This window comes from Erithacus rubecula, assembly GCF_903797595.1.
Source record: "Erithacus rubecula genome assembly, chromosome: 26".
Taxonomy (NCBI): Eukaryota; Metazoa; Chordata; class Aves; order Passeriformes; family Muscicapidae; genus Erithacus; species Erithacus rubecula.
The window spans coordinates 2,539,895-2,562,012 of NC_136678.1; the positions used below are offsets into that span (position 1 = coordinate 2,539,895).

General features: G+C 44.7%; 1 protein-coding gene across 2 annotated transcripts; it reads left to right on the forward strand.

Annotated features, from left to right (window-relative positions):
• The first annotated feature begins 187 nt into the window (after nt 1–187).
• CSDE1 (cold shock domain containing E1) lies at nt 188–20,892 on the forward strand. 2 transcript variants are annotated; one of them, XM_079327054.1, is made up of 20 exons: nt 188–551; nt 3,769–4,204; nt 7,119–7,317; nt 8,630–8,739; nt 9,072–9,164; nt 9,672–9,769; nt 9,909–9,990; nt 10,313–10,441; nt 10,611–10,736; nt 11,471–11,683; nt 13,299–13,439; nt 13,527–13,685; nt 14,249–14,356; nt 15,098–15,273; nt 15,660–15,772; nt 16,057–16,176; nt 16,364–16,542; nt 17,474–17,637; nt 19,075–19,207; nt 19,976–20,892. In XM_079327054.1, exons 3-20 carry the CDS (start codon nt 7,119–7,121, stop codon nt 20,021–20,023), a joined length of 2,391 nt encoding a protein of 796 aa, XP_079183180.1. In that variant the 5' UTR covers nt 188–551; nt 3,769–4,204; the 3' UTR covers nt 20,024–20,892. The 2 variants fall into 2 exon arrangements, with proteins under 2 accessions (XP_079183180.1, XP_079183181.1); XM_079327055.1 differs by lacking the exon at nt 9,072–9,164 and having other exon boundaries at nt 410–551.
• Nucleotides 20,893–22,118: the final 1,226 nt, after the last annotated feature.

Here is a 22,118-nt window from a genome sequence, read left to right on the forward strand (position 1 = left end):
CGCTCCCAGCCGGGTTCGCTCTCTCCCCTCAGCCGGGGCTGTGGCCGCTCTCAGCCGGGTTCGCTCTCTCCCCCTCCCCTCAGCGAGACCGATTTGTCCTCTCAGCCGAGGTTCTCTCCCCCCTCATCCATCTCAGTTTCTCCCCCCTCAGCCGAGGTTTTTTGTCTCTCTCTCCCCCCTCAGCCAGGGCTCTGTGCCATCACCGGTTTTTCGTTCCCCTCCCTGGTTTTTCTCCCCTCACTGAGGTTCTCTCTCTCCCCCCCCGGGGGTTTTGTCTCCCCTCAGCCGTTTCTCCCTCCCCAGGCCGCAAGGGGGCGTTGTGCCCCGGGCGCGCGCGCTCGCGCTGCCTCCCCCCCCACTTATCCCCCCCCAATCCCCCCGGGCGCGTGCCCGCGAGCGCCACCCGCCGGGCTCCGGGCGCGCACGCGCGGCCCCGCCCCTTCCCCCCCCCCGTCCGCGGGCGGCTCTCGCGAGAGCGCCGTGATTTCTCTCCTACGTGCCGTGCCGTGCTGCTCATGGCGGCGCTGGAGCGGGGGCGCTGAGCTGTTGGGGTGAGTGCGGGCCGGGAGCCGCCGCCACCCCCGCCCGCCCCGGCGGGCTCCGGGCGCCGCGGGACCCGCGCCCGCGCATCTCCGCCCTCACCGGGGCTGGCGCCGGGAGCCCCGCCGGGGTTGCGCGCGGGGTGGGGGGGGGGGTGGTTGGGGGGTGCGGCCTACTAGGCCGGCGGTGCGGGGATGCGGCCGCGGGGCGCGGGCTGCGCGCTGCGCTCCGCGGGGCTCCGGGGGCCGCGGCGCCGGGGCCGCGCCGGGAGCGGCCGCGCCGGGAGCCGCCGGGGCTGGCGGGCCGCGGCGGGAGGGGGCGGCGCCGCGGGGGCTCCGGGCCGCGGCGGGCGGCGGGGCCGTGCGGGCGGAGGGGCGGCGGCGGCTCCCGGCGTGCCGCGCGCGGCCCCGCCCGGCGCAGCGCGGCCGCGGCCCTTTGTGTGCGGGGAGCGGCCGCCATCGCCCCGCTTTGTGCGCGGGGCGGCCGCTGCCCCCGGCCCGGCCTGCCCGCACGGCCCCGCCGCTGTCACCGGCCCGAGCCGCCCGCCCCCGCGCACGGCGGCCCCGCTGGCCGCGGCCCCGGCGCCGCCCCTCGGCGCGGCCGCCCCTCGCTCCGCCGCCTCCATCTTGGTGCAGCGCAGCGAGCGGGGCCCGGGCAGCTCCGGCGCTCCGGGGCCGCTTCTCTGCTGTCCGCACCGCAGAACCCGCTAAAAATCCCGATATTTCTTTTAATGACTTTTTTTGGGGTTTTTTTCTCCATACGTTCTTTACAGATGTCCTTCTAGTTCTTTTCTTCCCCATATATGTATTTTTTCTTGACGTGAAAAGGACTTCACTGCTGTGGTGGTGGTGGCTCGTCTTAGAGCTGTCACAGGAGCCAGTGCTCAGTGCTGCTTTCCAATATCCACCCGAAAAGAGGTGGAGGAGCCCGATCTCCACACATCTGTGCTGTGTGTGGACACTGAAAAGACGAAGTTTTATCTATTAAATTGTGCCTTGGTCACATCATAGAGGGCTGTTTCTGGAAGCACGTGCTCTGATCCACAGAATGCATGTCCTTGCAGTTGCCTCTTTTTGTGAAGAAAATGGGAAGCAGAACAATGCTGTCATCGGGCAGCTTCCATGTGGGGCTCTGTAGGTCCTTTCTGCCTGTGAACAGCTTCATGTGACCTGCTGTCATTTAGCACAGGAAAAACCTTAAGAGCAGGGCCCAGCTCTCATCTGTCTTTGCATTAAACCTTTCAGCTGTAAATACACAAATACAGGAGGCAGTGAGACTTGGGAGCTGGGCAGCTGCTCAGGGTGTTTCCATTTGGAGTATTTATAGTAGCTGAATTAAAAAGTGAAGAATTTGAGGCAGATGAGCATAGTGAGGTTTCTTTTTGCTTGATGAGTTGTTTTTTTTTTAACAGCTTAAGTGTAGTAAACCCGTCTTGTTATCAAATCAGACTAGGTTTTATTGGGAAGGTTTATGCCTTTACTCCATGACTGATAAAATTACCTTTAGTCTTACTTGATCAGATGAGGTGTTTTGATTATTAAATGAAAAAGTGATATATTTTACAGCCAGAAAAATGATAAATATAATATGATACGAGTTACATCTCTATGAGACCTCTAATAATATCAGTCTGATTAATTGTGAGAGAAGTACATGAGAAGATTCCAAGTGTGTCTTTGCAGTTCCTGGGATGCACTGTGCTCATTTGAGAGCTGAAATACTGCCCCAAAATAACACTGTCCTGAAAGAGATTGTGGTAACAGTGTAATGCTGAGGTGAGAGAAAAACAGAGATACTGTTATCTTTGCAACAGCTTTGTGCCTTCTGATTTATAATATTTTATAATTAATCTTTCAATGCAAACCTTTCACACCAGATTTGAAGAGCCCTCACCCAGTTTATTTAATGTATTTCATGTGTGTTTAATGATGTGACAGGAGATGCTTCAGCTGGGGGAAATCACTGAAATACAAACTTCTGTAAAACTGGAGATGAGTTTGCACATTTGGGGCTCTTGCAATAGCTGCCTTCACTCAACATTTTCATTGGGGTGAAGTTTGAAGTGTCTTTGCATTCAGGTTTCAATCACTTAAACTGACTCTGAATCACCAGAGGGAATTCCAAGATCAGTGTGAGTTGTGAAATTCACTTTTGTGCTATGCTGGAGAAGTAGACTTTCTCCATATTTTTTCTCATTTGGTGTGGGATTTGTGGAATGATTTGGGGGAGAGTTGTGCTCTGATGCTTCATACCTTTAGATTATTGCCAGTGTATCTGTGAGGTCAGAGCTCTGTTGCTTCTCACTCACTTTTGTCCACAAAAATATCCTCCCCTTTTTTTTCCTATCTACTGAGTAAGCAGCAAACTCCAAACTTGATTTCTTCTCAAGGAAGGCTTCTATTTTTGTATTTTTTTTGTTTTGTGTGATAAGTGGCAGTTTGCTGAAACTGCTTTTCTCATAAAAAAACAAAGTGGCACTGGAAAACTTTAGGAGGGAATTAATTGCTAATTAGCTGCTGGTGCAGAAAGGTTTTTCCCTGGTGTTAGCTACACAAATATCATCACATGTAATCAACATTTTACAAAAACTGTTTCAGAAGTCCAGAGAATGGCTCTGTGTTATTTTACATGTAGTGTCTGTACACATAATTGAGAAGTTTAATTTTTATACAATTCTAAATGTGCTTCAGGTATCACTAATCTTTAAGTTAACCTTTGGAACAGAAGTAATTAGGAAATTTTAATTCCAAATTCCAACACATCCTATTGTTCCTCTGAGGATCTGTGTGAGCACTTAGATAAATTATGGCATAATTTAATAAGCACCCATATAAAGTTATTGATAGCAGGCTTGCTAATGAATCAAATATTAATGGTGAAAATGAAGTTGCCATTTTAATGGTACACACTGGGACCTTCCCTGAGATGCCTGAGTGTGTCTGAACAGTTCAAAATTGGAAATACCATCTCACTGGCTTGCAGTCTAGTCTTTTGGAAAACAAAACTGGAGGTGGGAATCCCAAATATGTCTGTAAAACAGCTTTTCCTAATGTGGATTTAACATTCTGTGTTAAGGTAGAGGAAATACATCTGTTATTAAAGACCTAGAACTGATTTGCAAGGGATTTGGAAGTAGATGATCCCTTGCAAAGCAGTCCATTCTGTAATTTGGTGAGAATTTCCTTCAAAGTGATACTTAGTGTGTGTCTCTCTTTCTCTTTTCTCCAGTATGAAGTGGAACAGAACAGAATTTACCACCTGAAACTGCTGCTTCAAGTTCAGATCAGGAAAAGAATATAAGTATACCACATTGTAACAACTCAAGACCAAAGAAGAGGCAACTTACACTGAAGAAGATACAAGGCTTGATCTGAAACAAGAAGTTTGTGCCTACTCAACAGCTTCAAAAGAGCACGTCCCAACGCTGCTATAGTAGTCTTTGTTTTCTCCAGTGCTGTAGTGAAACTGCCCAGGGCAGCAGCACTTGTATTCTCTAGAGCTTGATAGATCACCTTCTTTTGCTATCTTTTTCTTTCTCTTTTTGTCTCTCTTCCTTTTGTTCCCTTTTTTAAAATACTAGCAGTCTTCATCTTTAGAAACTTGTGCTGAAACAGAAGAATCGGCAAATACTACTGAAAGTGCAATATTTGAATATCACTGCGAGGTTGGTGCTCATGGGGGGAAAAAAGTTATTTGTGTATTTATGAACTTGGTTCTTACTGAGTTTTTTAACAGAAGGGTGTGGGGCTGGTTAGTTTTTTTTAATAGTTCTTGATAATAGATTCAGTTAATAGTGAGGCCCTGGCACAGGGTGCCCAGAGCAGCTGTGGCTGCCCCTGGATCCCTGGAAGTGTCCCAGGCCAGGTTGGAGCAGTCTGGGATAGTGGGAGGTGTCCCTGCCCATGGCAAGGGGTGGAACTGGATGATCTTTAAGGCCCCTTCCCTCCCAAACCATTCAGTGGTTCCATGTCTTTGCTGTTATGTTCATTTAGTATGGTGAATTCACAGTACCTGCAATGTGGTTCTGTTTGACAATATATAACCCCTGAGAGCTGATTATTGGTGCCTCTCTTCAAGTAACAGGAGGTTTGTGGTTCCAGTCCCTTTTCTCAAGTAGATTCTCTCTAATCTTTTAATCTTACAGCACAGGTTTTGGGGTTTTTTTTCTTCCTCTGGAAATTTCTTTTAGTGGGGTTAATAGTTCATATTCCTGTTATAAGATGTTAGAATTTCACAATTATCTGGAAAAGCTGCTGACACTTTATAGTATCTTTTTACAGCAAATTTTAGTGCCACTTGAGGAATCTTTGTTTGAACTGAAGTTACCAGGCTTTAGAGGACTGATGAGGAGTTCTTTGTGCTGTTTCAACACAAACTCAGATGCTGTCATGCAGTGGTGGCCTGAGCAGGAGGTGAAGCACTGTGGCTTTCTGACCCTAAGAGAGTCTGTTCTGAGCTAAATTTTAAGCTGGATTTTTGTCATTTTCTCTCTCATGTTTGAGGCAGGATGTCTGTTTGTTGCTTCCCTTGTATCAGAGGTGAGGTGGCCATTTGGTGACTCACAGAAGCCTTTGGCAGGCTCATTCCAGCTTCCAGAATGGGTTAATGCTCTGGTCTGTAATTCTCTTGGGAGAAGGTATAATAACATGTCATTTTCCCTTCCCCCAGCCACCCTACTTGCAGGACCAGTTTATTTTTGAAAAGTATTTTAAACTCTAGGATAGCTTAAAACACTTCAACTGTTGTGTCCCCACAAGGACATTTTCTTATGTGGAGTGTCCTGGGGTTGCCTTCCTCAAAAGATGAGGATTGTTATCTTGGGATGATGCTGACAGGAACTAGTCAGTAAGTCTTAGCAGCTTTATCAAGTTCTTTTTGTTAAATACTCAGAGAAAATGTGTTCTTTAAACATAATCCAGTGCATAAAAAAGATGTGACTGCTGTGGCTTTTGTTCTTTGAGCAGTTTAGGCTGGACAGGAGGGGAAGGAGATCTCTGTGATCTCTGAGGGGTTCATGTTCCTGATCCATTATTTTCTGACATGGCAATATTTCATGACTTGAACAGGTTAAGGGTATTGATTTATGCCACTTACTACAGGTTGGTTGAGGAAGAATAAGAGGGCAGCATTGATTAAAATTAAGATATTGTTACCAGTTTTTTAATGGAAAGAAAAGAGATGTAGAGCAAGGAAATAAGCAGTGCATGTTACAGAAATGATATCACAGCAGATTTAGCAGTTCAGTGAATTCTTAAAGAGCCTTGGGTGGTAACACTGTACTGTGGAAGTGCTGACCAGTGGGGTGGAGACCATTACACAGTGTCCTGGGATCCTTTTGCCCCCTCAGATCACTCCTCCACCATCTGTTATTTGTGTTTTTCTACATCTGCCCCATGTGGGTCTGAACCAGACAGTAGTGGTCAAAATACTATCAATCTTTATTTTGTGTGCTTGTTTCCAATTTCTTTTTTTAATGTCAGTCTCCAAGACCAAAGATTTCTACTCAACAACTCCACAGCAGATGTTTCTTGATGTTCCTTGATCACTTTGAAACTGATTTCCAAACTGCAGAATAAGAATGCTGTGCCTTTTAATACATTAAGTAACTCACTGGCTGTGTTAGAGTGAGAAGCATGACCCTTTTACAAGCTGCTCAGGTGTCTTTTATCTCCACTAAACACATTGCTGAGTAATTTTTCATCTCTGCTTGTTGCAGCAAGAAAGCAGAGAACTGATACAATCTCACTGTTTCCAAATTAAAACTTCTGAAAACTAACAAAAAATCCTGTATATTTTAAGATGCATATTGACTTTGTGGAGAGAGCAGGATTGCTTCAGTTGTCTCTCTTGAATTGCAGTGTTTAGTGAGGTGTAATAAATTACATCTCATTTAATTGTAAGTCAAAGTGCCCTGCTTTAGAAAGGGGACTTGTACATCAAAAAAGCCAATGAATTGGTAAAGAGAGTGGGAATGTTTTAAGGGTGAAGAAAAGAAAAAGCACCCCCTAAAAATGTTCTAATAGATGTCAGTTAATTTAGCAGTTCATTACACCTTTAGTGCTGTTTTCAGATTTTCTGTGTCTTTCTAGCACTGGAGCTTCTATGCTACAGGAATGTTAATTCTGATTATTAATTCCATAACTGTGCAAAACTGTTTAATTACTTAATACCTTTTTTTAGTATGAAAAACTGAACAGATGAACTAGTGAGAAACTATGCAGGGATTTGAACCTAATTGTGTTGATTCAGAGCTGTTACATTTTCCTAATCACCTGTTTAATTTGGAGCAGCAGATACTTCAGATATTTTCAGACTCTGGTGTGAAACAGTGAACGTGGGAGTACTTTGAGGTGTAATACTTGAAAAATGCCAGAAGTCTGTTTTCTAAACAAGCTTAGTTTTGGTGTTGTTTTTTAAATATGTCGCCTGTATAAATTTCAAGCATTAGGAGCTCTTTGCATTACTGTGTTGCGGGGACGCGAAGGAAGGCAAGATGCTGATGTTCATTGCTTTTACAATCACAAACACTGATGAGTGCTGTTCAGTATTGCTCACTGCCTGTGCTTTGTGTGGCCCAGATGAGCTTTGATCCAAACCTGCTCCACAACAATGGGCACAACGGGTACCCCAATGGTACTTCGGCAGCGCTGCGCGAGACCGGCGTCATCGAGAAGCTGCTGACCTCGTACGGCTTCATCCAGTGCTCGGAGCGGCAGGCCCGCCTCTTCTTCCACTGCTCCCAGTACAACGGCAACCTGCAGGAGCTCAAAGTAGGAGGTAGCTGAGCTTTGGGGCCAGCACCAGCCTGGCATGGGGCAGGAAACATCCTCTGCTGATTCTGGGGCTAAAGCGGTGTGCTGGTTTGGAGGACAAGTGTCTGCCAAGAAAGGGAGAAGCTTCTCTTTGAAATGGAGAGTGTAAACTCCCTTCCTCCAAATTATTATAATTTTGAAATTAAGGCAAAGATATGGGAGTTATTCATAACAGTTCTTTACTAGGAAAATTAAAATAGAAATACAGTATTCCAAAGAACAATCCCCAAACACTGCCAGAGTCAGAATCCAAGCTGACACCCGTCAGTCAGTCAGGGTGGTGGCAGCAGTCCCATTCAATGGTGGCTGCATCCTCCTGCAGGGGCAGATGTGGTTCAGCTGGAGCAGTGCTCCTGGAGAAGGTGCAGTTTTGCTCTGAAGATCCAGGGATGTTGTCTAAGGGTCTGGTTTTCCTCTGGAATCCAGTGGAAAGATGGATAACTTGCTGTTCAAATCTCAGTTTTCATCTGGGTAGGAAAGGCTTGGCTCCTTCCCCTTGGCTGGAGCATCTCCCAGTGGGATGATGGAATTTTATCAGTCATGCACTGGGACTCAGTGGCCATGAACAGGAGATATCTCCTGGAGGGAGGATGGGCTGTGGGAAAGATAAAGATGATTGCCCCAGCTGGTTTAAAGATGGCCCATTAGTATATAATATGTGCCAGGAGATCCGGGTCACTGTCCCACCTTGCTGCAACAGATAGTGACAGAATACACATTTCTGGCCACATCAACCCAACACAACCAGTGAATAACTCAGAGCAGCACTTTGTGCAGCTCTGGGGTACAAACCCCTTTGGAAAAGGTATAGTGTGAGGTTAGACTTGTCTAGCTGAGATGGAGGCAGGTCCTCAGGCTGTGAAATTCCCCCAATATCTTTGTTTAGAATTAGTTTGAGGATGGCCAAGTGTTTTATTCAGCATGAGGAGGCTTCAACTTTATGCTGATGATTACAGTGAGAGTGAAGTTTCTAAACTGTCATGGCCTTTGTGTTGTCTGAATTTCAGTGTGGAGTCTGCTGTACAGCAGGAGGACAGGGGGAGGGAATTGCTGTAGAATTACACCAGGATAGTTCATTGGCAACAGGAGATAATAACCAGAATAACCAGAAAAATTGTACTAATCATGTGTCCTTCCTTGCTGACAAAAGACCTGACTTCTACTTGCTTGTGTTTGGCTACAAGCAGTGAATTCAACTCAGCCATTTGGTGATTTTTATAACAACCCCAATCCCAGGCAGAGCTGTGACAGCATTGCAATGTCTGATTGTCTTGCAGACGATGTTGAGTTTGAAGTGTCTTCTGATCGCCGAACTGGAAAACCCATTGCTATTAAATTGGTGAAGATAAAGCCAGAAATATTACCTGAAGAACGAATAAATGGACAAGTTAGTGCCTCTTTTCTATACCTGCATTTCCATCCTTTACTCCAGTAAAGAAAACTGGGTTAATTTAGCATGGGTATTAACTACCTTCAGTATAGTTACACTGAAATATATTTCAGTGTGCTCTGGTAAAAATTCAGAGCTTCAGTTTGAGCTCTTACTTGGCTCCAAACACTTCTTAGAACCAAGAGGGGTTCTGTGAGATTAAAAAGTTGCAATGTGGCATTCCCTACTGACTGTATAGTAGAGGATACTGAGATTCATTTTGTGTACAGCAATGCCACTCCTGAAATGACTAGCAATGGATTTTTTTTTTTTTTTTTTTTGACTGGTAGGTTGTGTGTGCTGTTCCTCACAATTTAGAGAGTAAATCTCCAGCTGCCCCGGGTCAAAGTCCAACAGGGAGTGTTTGCTACGAACGTAATGGGGTAAAGCTTGCGTATTTTACTTGAACTCTTCACTGATCCATCACTGTGGTCTATGAGAAAAAAAAATAAAAAAAATAAAAAAGCAGTTTAATGTAGACAATTGACACTGCACTGAACTGTGCAGATTTTGGCCAAAAAAAAAAAAAAAAAAAAGCATGCTTTGGTAATTACTACAAGAAATAATGTTCAGACAGTCTGCTTGCTTATATCTGTGGAGAACTTCCTAGAGCCAATAGTTGTTCTCTTTTAAATTTGATGGAGTTCATGTATCCTTATCTTGAACTTTTAATGTTTAGAAATTGGCCTTTAAAGATGGTCATGTACAAAACCTTTTAACTTAAGCTGCTTCTTACATACTCACCAAAACAGCACGATGGAAAAAGAATGTTTTGCATGCTATGTTTATTATTGTTGATTTTCTCACTAAATTAAGCAGATATTGTGTTAATCTTTCTTTGAAACAGCTATTCTGCAAATTGAGTAACTTTAATTAATGTTAATTTACAGGAAGTATTTTACCTGACTTACACCCCAGAGGATGTTGAAGGAAATGTACAGCTGGAAACAGGAGATAAAATAAACTTTATAATTGATACAAATAAACAGTAAGTATTGCTTTTCTGGCTTCATATTTTGTTATTAGTAGTCAGGCAGAATTTATACCTATTCCAATAACTATTATATGAAATACAGTCCTAATTTTTATTTCAATTTTGATTTAAATTTCTTTCTTTTCCCCTCTAGTACTGGTGCTGTAAGTGCTCGTAACATTATGCTATTAAAAAAGAAACAAGCCCGCTGTCAAGGAGTAGTCTGTGCCATGAAAGTAAGTGATTTTAAGTTTCATTTGAAAATGAAATGTTTTGAAGAGTGCTGTTCAAAGTAATATTAACAGCTTGGGCTGTGGGTGTAAATTGTCTGAAATGGTTTAAACAGCTCATCTTTGATACTAATGCTCTTTTTAACGAAGAAAGTTCCATTTATTTCTGTTTATATGTTTCTTGTGGCAGTTAGCTGTATTAATGGAAGTGCTGTGCTGGGATTCAGAGTCTGTTTTGTGTTTAACAGAACCTGTTAAAGGATTGATTGTATCTTCTGATCATGGACAAATGAGCAACTTTTTTTTTCTTTTTTTTTTCTGTTCACAGGAAGCCTTTGGATTTATTGAGAGAGGTGATGTCGTGAAGGAGATATTCTTTCATTATAGTGAATTTAAAGGTGACCTAGAAACCTTACAGCCTGGTGATGATGTGGAGTTTACAATCAAAGACAGAAATGTAAGACGAAATCCAGTAAAACGGAAGCCAAGGTCCTGGGGAATAACTGCACAGCTCTCTGCTTTCCCCAGCTTCAAAAAGGGGGGAGGGGGTTCACTGAGGTTCATTGGGAAATATCTGTCACTTTCTCTCTTTTCTTTGGGTGTTTGACTGATTTTTGTCCTCTTAGGGTAAAGAAGTTGCAACAGATGTTAGACTGCTGCCTCAAGGAACTGTCATTTTTGAAGATATCAGCATTGAACATTTTGAAGGAACTGTAACCAAAGTAATTCCAAAAGTACCCAGCAAAAACCAGGTGAATTTCAGTAGTTAAATAAATTTCTCTAATACTGGTTTGATTGTATTGAATTCCAGTCAGTTGTTTCCATTACCTGTTTGCTGCATAAGCATCATGTCAGAGTAAAGATTTACTCTTTTCTTAATTTCAAATCCAAAGAGGAAGAGTTAGTGTAGTGGTACAGGATGGAATGTGTGTTCTCTTTAATGTTTCAGATACTTGCTATAATATATATATATATATGTATGTAAAATATAAATTTTTCTGGAGTTAGGACATAGCCTTAAAGCAAAAGACCAGGGAAAAATGGAAAAATATTTGCTGGGATAAGCCAGATCTAAGGATTCTTGTGAGCATTAACAGTTAATGAGGCTTTTGGGCTGTAGTGTTTGACTTGGAGTGTTCATAAGCACTTCCACTAAGATTTTAAGTGAGTCTCTGTTAGTGTGGGAAGGTTTGGGGTGTTTTGAAGCCTTAGAGCAAGCCTGCCTTTTAGAAGTGTTGTGAATATAGTTATGAACTTCACTCTTGAAATAGAATGCCTTTGGGCAGGACATGGCTGGAGCTTAAAAAAAACCTTCAAGCCAACCAAGAGCTCCAAAAGCCACCTTGCACTGGGCAAGTTCCAGGTGAGGAGTGCTGGAAATGGAGCAGAGCTGAGTCCAGCAGGATTTGACAGGAATTCTTGGCTGCTGGCAGCTGTGCTGAGCCCTGCAGGTGAGCTCAGCTCTCCTTGGCTCTTCTGTCCCCAGAGCGATCCGTTACCCGGCCGCATCAAAGTGGACTTTGTGATTCCTAAAGAGCTTCCCTTTGGGGACAAGGACACCAAGTCCAAGGTGACCCTGCTGGAGAGTGACCACGTGCGGTTCAACATCTCCACCGACAGGCGCGACAAGCTGGAGCGAGCCACCAACATCGAGGTTCTCCCCAACACCTTCCAGTTCACTAATGAGACCAGAGAAATGGCAAGTATCCATCTCTGAGCATTTCTAATGCTTGAGGGGGTGTGAAAATAAAACATGAGTTGAGGGCTCTCTGCTACAATAGGGACAAAAATCACTCGTGTCTTTGTGATCAGATATGCAGTGCAAGCAAAGTAGAAGATTCAGAATTAATGCTCTGCATCTTTGCCTTAAAAGAATAAAATCTTAACTATTTTTTTAACATTTAAATGAAATTATATTAGGAAATTAGACCTTAACTGTCCTTAGATGGAATTGCTGGCTGGTTGTCAGTTCAAGACTACATTACTTCTGTCTGCTACAATTTAAAATTCACATACTTAACTACTCACCTTAGGGAAACTTGAAGACCCTGGGACTAACCTGGTTCAGGTAGTGAAAAATGTAAATAATTGGAGGAGGGACTGTGAGCAGCTTTAGTATTTCAGGTTTTTTGGCCAATCTCTTATTTGAGGGCCAATCAGAAAGATGGTAAAGAGCAGAGTTCTCTAAGTACAAGAAACTCTTTGTGGATTACAGGGACTAAGATGGATGTGCTAATGAGTATTACAGAATATCTTTCATTCCTGTAACTTGGAATGTCGGTTCTGTTCCAGCTAGACTGTAACTTTGCTTTCCTTTGCAGTTTGGAATTCAGTCACAGTGTTATCACATCAGTGTGATGTGAATTTTTGTCCCTTGGTTTTAAAAAAACCCTGAGTTTTGACTTCAGCCTTTGAGATTTTGGGTTTCTATCTTACACATTTCTTGTATTTCTGCTCTGGCTACATACACCTGGCTGCCTGAGTTGAGCTGTCATGGGGGTGATAAGTGCTGGCAGCTTCTGGGAAGGTTGCCTGGTTTTCTGGAGTTTGTGAGAGCTCTTTAAGGGAAGAATCTTCCTAGAGGTGGAAGGTACCTTTGCACTGTCATTGACATCCTCTGAGCTTATCCTGAGACTTGCTAAACTCTGTATTGGCTGGGTTGAAGGCAGTATATTAATGAATTCTACCTTAATCCTGGCATGATCTGGTACTAGGATTTGGGGTTTTGGCAGTATATTCTATTTATCACTCAGCATTCCATTTCTAGTGGTTATCAGCAAGGCCACTAAACTCCTGTGTCACATGGGAGTGTGTTCCCAAAACACACCCACGGGTGTGGGAGTCTTGTTTAGCAGCTTCTTTAGAATTCCCTCATTTGTGACTGGGAATCTGATGGGTTCTGTCTTAAACTTCCTCTGAACACTGATTTTATTTCCTGTTTTTATAGATGGTTTCACATTCAGTGTGTGTTATATGCTCATGTAGATGATACAGTGTTTGTAGAGCTGCCCCATTTTGTTCCCTGTGTGTGGTACTGGCAGGTTCTTTACCTTCAGTCCTTGGCAGTGGCTTAAATTAATATTCTCCACTTCACTATTCATCATAAGTTAACTTAAGGAATGAGGTGGGAAGAACTTGTGTGCATTTCAGGTTGACCAGGGCTGTAAGCACCAGGGTTTGCAGGGAAGGGCAGTGCTTAAACCACGTGTTGTCCCAGGATTCAGACCTTCCTGCCAACTCCTGACACACAGAGCAGCTGCAGCCAGATGTCACATACAGGGATTAAACTGAAATTGTTGGTTTGGCTGTTGCAGGGTGTGATTGCAGCAATGAGGGATGGCTTTGGCTTCATTAAGTGTGTGGACAGGGACGCTCGGATGTTCTTCCACTTCAGTGAGATCATGGATGGGAATCAGCTCCATATTTCTGATGAAGTAGAGTTCACCGTCGTTCCTGTAAGTGGGATGAAAACCCCAATAAAATCTCAGCATTTAAAGAAATGATGCACAATCTGTCTATAACCTGGTGGGTTTCTTTTCCAGGATATGCTGTCTGCCCAAAGGAACCATGCCATAAGGATTAAGAAGCTTCCCAAGGGCACAGTTTCCTTCCACACCCAGTCAGAGCATCGCTTTGTGGGCACTATAGACAAAGAAGCCACTCCAGCCAAAGCCACTAGCCCAAATAAAGGCAAGGAGAAGGTAATGCTGCTCTTCTGCTGGTGAATATCTGTTCTGCATTCCTGCCATTGCAGACTGAGGCTGCTTCCTTAAAATCTCTAATTCAGCTGTGTTTGAAGCACTGTTCATTCTGTGTAAATGTGAACTACAGCTGATGAGAGCAGGCAGTGAAAACTAACTCCTTTGAACAAGATAATAAAAATATTGTTAATAATCATTAATGATCATATTGGGGATAATTTCCAGGAAATTGGTGGGGAGTTTCTATCTCTCAGTACACAAGATTCTAGATAGAGTTGTTTAGGTTTTGTGGGAAGAACCTCTCACTGTTTTGTTACACAATTTTAAATAATGCCAGAATACTTAAAAGTTTCTAGAAATGCTTCCTGGAACTGATGGCAATACTTTCATTGCCTTTTAAAATATTGTCTGGCATCATTTAAAGCTCTTTACCCAGAGTTTGATGGAGTTTTTGAGCAGTTATTGTAAAACCTCTGAGACTCCAAGGAGCAGTGCTTGAACTGTGTGTAGGAAACTGTTCCTAAAGAGACACTGATTGCTGAATTCTGACCTCTTGTTTTCAGGAAGCTGAGGATGGAATAATTGTGTATGATGACTGTGGAGTAAAACTGACCATTCCTTACCAGGCCAAGGATGTGGAAGGATCTACTAATCCCCAGATAGGAGATAAGGCAAGAGAATTAAGTGTACTATTGGGAGATGCTGTTCTGGGCATTGTGGGGTGTGAGCTTCTCTTTGCCTTTACTTGGAACAAATGGAGGACAAGACATCTGTGTAATATCACCTGGAATGTTGTGTTTAAATGTATCAATCTTTTGTAAGTAAAAAAATCACCAACCTGGTGATACATAGATGGAAAAATTGTATTAGTGTGTAAATGATGCTTTTTAAACAGAGAATTTTTATCACTAAGTGGACACTGCTTGTCAAGAGGAAATGAATTAGCATAGAGACTAAGATGGATATTGAAGAGGGAGACTCTTCCCTCATGAGCATATTAGCCTGAGACACAATGGAAAGGGGAAAAGCTTGGAGATCAGGAAGAACAACAAAACCCTCAGGAGCCATTCTAGTTACTGGTCATAGTCTCTAAAATCTGAAACAAGGAGAGAACTGAGACACATCCCATTGTGAGCAGTGTAGGGAAAGGATGATCCCCATGGACAGAAAGGTTCTCATGTTTAAGAGGTGAAAAGCTGAGTGCTGGAGGCTGGCTTGCCTTGCAGGTATCCCAGGTGTGGTGCTGCTCCCTGGAATGTAGGAAATATCAATGACTGACATGGCTGTGGGAAACTGGTGACTAGGAAATGGCTTTCCTGGAGAGCTGCACAGCTCATAAATCATTTTTCTGTGGGTGGTTGTGGTTTTCCTTGCATTTTTCTGTGTGGTGTTGACTGCCATGCCTCTGGCAGGTTGAGTTCTGTGTGTGTGAGGTGAAGAGAACCGGGCTGCAGACGGCTGTTTCTGTCAGGATGCTGGGACGCAACTACAGCTCCAAGAGGCTCTTGGGTTATGTGGCAGCCCTGAAAGATAACTTTGGGTTTATTGAAACAGCCAATCATGATAAGGAGATCTTCTTCCACTACAGGTGAATGGCAGGTTTATTATTTGATGTGTGTCTGTCTGGGGGGAGTGGGAGGGTGTGGAGTTTTGTTGCACTTTAAACACACACAGAATATTTGTATATAGTTATATATGCCTAGATAGCTACAGTTTTATTTATCATCTCTACCTGACTGGTTCAGGCTTTTCTGTTAGTCAGCAGTCCTGGTGTTCTGTGCCTCTAATTCCCAGGCCAAAAAAAAAACCATCCAGTTATGTTATGTATTTGAAATGACTTCACTTTCCTGAATGGAGATTCCTTGGGAAGTGATGAGGGTTTAAAATCATTTCTGATAACTCCTGTTGATGTTGGGTGAGCATCTCTATTGTCATGTAAATAAAGGAAAACTCTTTGTCATTCTGTTCCTATAGTGAATATTGTGGTGATATTGATAGCCTGGAACTTGGAGACACTGTGGAATACAGCTTGTCAAAAGGCAAAGGCAACAAAGTTAGTGCAGAGAAAGTAAACAAAACACATGCAGGTAAGGCTGTGCCTGGTGTTTTCTGCCTGCAGGGCTCTCAGTACCTGCTGAGGGGTAAAGTTTGTTAATGATCCATTTTCAGTTGGAGGTGGGAGCAAGAAACTGCTCAGTGTGGGGTGGTCATTGGTTCCCTGAGAAAAATTGTATGATAAGTCAATGTGATTTTGATTCAGTGTCATGCAGTGCAAAATATTGACTCCTGGTCAATCTGAATCACTTACTTAAACAGTTTTAAAATGAACTATGATTAAACATCCTCTTCTTCTGTTCTCTGTTCTTTTCAGTGAATGGTATCACTGAAGAAGCTGATCCAACTGTTTACTCTGGTAAAGTAATTCGTCCCTTGAGGAGTGTAGATCCCACACAGACAGAGTATCAGGGCATGATTGAAGTCATGGAGGATGGTAAGATTGGTTCCTTTTAAGTGTTCTTTTCACAAATGCACTGTAAATAGAGCTGTTGAAGATTTTATTCACACTACAAACTGTATCCACACTGCGAAGCTGGCTGTAAAAGCAGCATTTGTGATACTGGAAACCTGAAATCAAGTGGCAAAAGCTTCTCAGTTCTGTCTCATACTTCCCCCCCTAGGTGAGATGAAAGGAGAGGTCTATCCCTTTGGAATTGTTGGCATGGCAAACAAAGGTGACTGTCTGCAGAAAGGGGAGACAGTGAAGTTCCAGCTGTGTGTGCTGGGCCAGAACGGGCAGACGATGGCTGTGAACATCACCCCGTTCCGCAGGGCCACCGTGGAGTGTGTCAAGGACCAGGTGAGTGCTGAGCACCCTGGGGCTGGGAGATACCTGCTCCAGCTGCCACAGAGCAGCTGAGAGCCACTGCAGCACTGGAGTTCAGGGAGCTGTGCACAAACATTGCCCTGACTCCAGCTCTAGAACAGGTGTGGTAACCCAGGTTATGCCAGACTGGTGTGACTTGTGCAAAGGGGAGCTCAGCCTGGTTTGGTGCTGAAATATCAGAACTGCTAGGCAGCAGATAATTCTGAAGATTTGGGTTTGACATCTCCTAGAAATTGTTTGGTTTCTGCTGCACAGAGTGTTTAAAAAGTGTTCAGAAAACCAAACAAAACATGCACATACTTTGCTTCTGGAAGAAGCTTCTTCAGAGCATTAAGCTCTGATTCCAGCTCACCTGAAATGCAAAGGCTGATCTTTGCTGTCGTTGCATCTTGGCACGATTAAAAAGTTAAATGCTGCAAGTGCTTTCTGTGTTGATAGATACTGTGCAGCACTAATCACCAGTTATTTTTGGAGAGGCTGGATGAGTATTCCTGGCTTTTACATGAGTAGAATGAAAAATGAAGGAAATTGCTTCTTACCCCAGTGGCAGACCAAAAAAATGGATTGGTTGCTGCTGTGTAACTTCAGGGTGGAGTCTCAGAGCTTGGGGCACTGCTCTTCTCTGTTTAATACAGCTGCCAGGCCTTGGGGGCAATTTTCAGAACTTGTTCTGTTATAGACTTCAGAATTTAAATGTGACTTTACAATGCCAGGAAGAGTGCCTGGATTTCCAGAAGTTTCCACACAGAGTGTTTTATCACTGCAGAAATTACATTTCCACTTCTGTTAGGGACCCCAGTTTTGAAATTTTATTTAAATGCAGTTAAACTACAGTGATGAATAAGTTACTGCATCTCTCTGGGTGCAGAGCAAATCAATAACCTTGTGGTGTGTTCCTTTTCAGTTTGGTTTCATTAACTATGAAGTTGGTGACAGCAAAAAACTCTTCTTCCATGTCAAAGAAGTGCAGGATGGTGTGGAGCTCCAGGCTGGGGATGAAGTGGAGTTCTCTGTAATCCTGAACCAGCGCACAGGAAAATGCAGTGCCTGTAACGTGTGGCGTGTCTGGTGAGCCTGGGACTGGGACTGGGATTGGGACTGGGATTGGGATTGGGATTGGGATTGGCCCTGGCACAGCCCTGCAGCCTGGGCCTGCCTGAGCTGATCTTCTTGCAGCAGCTCTGGGTTCCAGCTGGCTCCAGGGAGAGCCACACCTGAGCTCCCAGCTCTTCCCGATTACAGATTCCTTGTTCTCTTCCTAACCTGTTCTTAAACTCCCCCTCTAGCAGGAATTTGGATGCAGCCTTGCAAGTGGAAGTTAATGATAAGGAAACTCATGGCTTTTCCTTTTTTTTTCACTCCACAGTGCTGCCTCCTCTTTCTTGAAGAGCAGCTTTAGTTTTTAAATAGAAAACTCAAGTTTTAGAGATTCTTCTTTCTGGCATGGCATTTGTTACAAGTGATAAGTTTGGGAGTTTTTAAACTGTATACACACTTGAAGAATGTTGTGTGATTTGTATTTTGTTTAAGTTTGAGATAGCACATCAGCAGTAACAGAAAGCTGATCTTTCTGCCTCAAAATTCTGTGTTACCATTGTCTTCAGAGATGTTAATGTTCTGCCATGATACACTGGCAACTTGCAAGGCTTCATTTATTGCAGTTAAATCACAGAATCACAGGATGGGTGGGTTGGAAGGGAACTTAAAAAACCATCTCATTCCAACCCTGCCATGGTCAGGGACACCTGCCACTATCCCAGACTGCTCCAGGCCCCATCCAGCCTGGCCTTGGGATCCAGGGATGGGGCACCCACAGCTTCTCTGGGCAATAGAAATGTAGGAAACACCTGTTAGGTGTGCATGAGAACAAACACAAGAGCTCTGCTCTGTAAAGAACACCCCGTGGAGAGTGCAGAGTGGGGACAGCAGGGTTTGGGGCAGGGCCAGGCTGTCAGCTGGGGCTGCTGTCACACAGCACCAGCCCTGCAGCTATGAAAGGCTGTGCTGAAGGCCTGTGCAAGGCTGGCTGTCCCTGTCCCTGCCCAGCTGGCTGTCCCTGTCCTGTCCCTGTCCCTGCCCAGCTGGCTATCCCTGTCCTGTCCCTGTCCCTGCCCAGCTGGCTGTTCCTGTCCCTGCCCAGCTGGCTGTCCCTGTCCCTGCCCAGCTGTCCCTGCCCTGCCCAGCTGGCTGTCCCTGTCCCTGCCCAGCTGTCCTTGTCCCTGCCCAGCTGTCCCTGTCCCTGCCCAGCTGGCTGTCCCTGTCCCTGCCCAGCTGTCCCTGTCCCTGCCCAGCTGTCCCTGTCCCTGCCCAGCTGGCTGTCCCTGTCCCTGCCCAGCTGGCTGTCCCTGTCCCTGCCCAGCTGTCCCTGCCCTGCCCAGCTGTCCCTGCCCAGCTGTCCCTGTCCCTGCCCAGCTGTCCCTGTCCCTGCCCAGCTGTCCCTGTCCCTGCCCAGCTGTCCCTGTCCCTGCCCAGCTGGCTGACCCTGCCCTGTGTGCTCTGTTGCAGCGAAGGCGCCAAGGCCGTGGCCGCCCCGCGCCCCGACAGACTCGTGAACCGTTTAAAGAGCATCAACCTGGACGATGCCAACGCCCCGCGGCTCACGGTGCTGCGCCAGCCCCGGGGCCCCGACAACTCAAAGGTACAGCACAGGGCACAGGGCAGGCAGCACAGCCTGCTGCCTCTCTGGGCACTGCTGGGTGAGGGTGCATTGTGTCTGTGCACAGTGCTCCCTGTCAGGGCTCTGTGCTGTGCTTACAGCAGAGAAGCAGCCACTGCTGCCTGTGTTGGAGCCTTTCTGTCTTGGCTGCCTGAGTTTGCTCTTCATTTATAAACCTCAGAGGTAGCAGGTGAATCCATTTACCTAGACATGGCTTTTTCTGCCACTTCCTGATAAGCAGGGTGTTGTAACCCAATACCAGAGGTATAAGAAAAATGCTTTAACCCTTCCCTCCTGTCCTATTCTGTTGGCAGAGATCCAAATTCCCCTTCCTGACCCTTTCCTAGAAAAGACCGTTATCTGAGATCCTCCTCCTCTCTTTTGCCCTGGGACCACCATGAAATAAACTATGAACATTGAGAAAGGCAAGGAGCCTCTTTTGAACATTTGTTTATCCTATGCAGTGCCTAGCTCCTTCTTAGAGAGTAACACAGTAAATAGCTAGGAAGGAGTTACAGCTTACTGCAGCAGGGGAAAAGTGTCTGGAATCTCTGCAGTGTTTTGAACTACAAAGAACACCCCACAGAACCTGTTCTGTTGCTGTCTCTGTTTCTGAAGACAAACATGACTAATTAGAAAGGTGCTGCTTGGGTGGAACAGACCAGGCTCTGCCTCAAAGCCCAGTTTGAAAGTGATTTCATGACTGTGTGATGATGATGATGCTAAAGGTTTGCTCTGTTTTCCCTGCAGGGATTTGGTGCAGAGAGAAAGATCCGCCAGGCTGGTGTTATAGACTGATCCCAACCCCACGGCGACGTTGGGCCGTGCGGTGGGGCTGGCGAAGGGTACTGAATATCTCCCTGTTCACCCCTTCCTCCAAATTCTCAGAAGCTATTCCACCAGTTTTAACACCTTCTCATGTTATGTTTAAAATTAAATTTACGAAACCATTTTAAATTTCTGCACAGTTGCATTCTGGAGAACTTTAAGGTGGCGCCTTATAGTATCACATTTTAGAAGCTTGTTTTGAATGGTGCATTTAACGCAACTGGTAACTGCAATCTCCATTGCCTCTGTGAGTAAACATAGACAGCTCTGCTCGGGCAGACCTTGTGGAATTCTGCACTACAGTTATTATGCTTTATCCTTGTTTTTTGGCCAAGGTTTATTATGCCTTAGTGCTCAGTTGCATTATCTTCCCAAGTGGAAGGGAAGACTCACTTCAGCTCACTCTGCTCAAATTTTGAGGAACGTGTGAGGGTGGAATAAGTTCAGTTTCTATCAGATCTCCACAAACATTCAGATACCTTGAGTTGATGGCCAAATGTTACAGTGTTTTCCTAGTTCATTTAACTTGACTCCTTTAGCCAGTCCTTAGAGCTCAGTGCAAGTCTCTCCCAGGGTCGGTGGATTTTGTAGTGTTCTGGAACAGACAGTGCAGAATTTCATAAGGCTGAGGTGTGCCATCAGTGTGGTAATTTAAATATATTTAAAACAATGCACAAATCTGCTGCTGCTTAGAACACTGCAGCTTCTAAACCCAGTTTCTTTTACTGATTTAAATTTAAAAAGAAAGAAGTTGTGCCTGAAGTGGATACATTTTTTTTGTTCTTTTTGCAGCCAGCACCCAGTGTACTGTAAGAGAATAAATACTTAGGCTTTCCATAGCTGTATTGAGACTTTCATCAAGGTGAATAGTTGATGTCTGTGTGCTTTTTTTTTTTGGTTAATTTTTTTTTTGTTTTTTTTTTTTTTTTAATTTGTTTTGTTTTTTTTGTTTTGTTTTCTTTTTTTTTTTTTTTCTCCCCTGCCCCCTCCCTCCATTTCTCCAGTCACACTTTATCAAGCAAGAAAATGGAATGATTGGTCTAAGTATTACTTTAACCAAAAAGATCAGGAGTTACTTTTTGGAATAGAGGGCAGTACTGCGGTTTGGATTTTGTTTTGGTTTGGTTTTTTTTTTTCTTTTTGTTTTTGTGTTTTTTTCCAGTTTTCCCCCCCTCGCTTTTTTTTTTTTTTTTTTTTTTCCTCCATGTTACCTCTATTCTCAATTTAGGGTTTTCTTCTCTGGGAGATGCATTATCTTTGTAAAACAAAACATTGCTTTCTCCAATTTTTTTTTTCTGTTAATGGCAAAGAATGGAAATAGAATAAAGTTTTACTGATTTTGAAAAAAGCCTTGCTGTGTTCAGCCTCTTCTTTCCTCACTGGGGGCTGTGTTAGATCTCTGCTGTCCCCATCACGGGCTCCAGTTCTCACACCACCCCGAGGGATTTCTCTGCTTTTTTCCAGTTTGCACAAAGCAGGAGCTTCCCTGAAAGGCCCCATCCACAATCAACACTGCACTATTTATACATTATAACAAGCAGCAAAATTCATTGGTTACAAATTACATCTAATTAGTGCCCAACGTGCAGTTCCTGAGTTCTCTCTCCCTTCAATGCTGGTCAGTCCCAGGTGCAGATCTCCTCATTTGGGGTCCTGCTCTGATCCCCACTCTGCAATTCCCTTTCCCCAGTTCCTGCTGGTCCCTTCCTCTTGGGCTTGTGGTCTCATCCTTAAAGCAAAAGCTGAGCCCAGTGCCCGATGCTCCCCCACAGCTCCAGCTGCCCATTAAAGCTTTTAAAAATGCACAAAGTTTGGTTCAAGCCCCTTTTCAAATCCCGAGCGGCTCGGGGTCAGTCCTCGGGGTTTGGGTTGGGCGCCGTTCCCTTGAAAGCTCCGGGGCCGTTCCCGTTTAAATCCCCGTGGCTCGGCCGCGGTGCCGCCGTGTCCCCCCCGTGTCCCTCCGTGTCTCTCCCGTGTCTCTTAGTTTTTCTCCTGTATCCCTCCCTGTCCCCCGTGTCGCGCCTGTCTCCCCTCTGTCCCCCCGTGTCCCGCTGTGTCTCTGTTT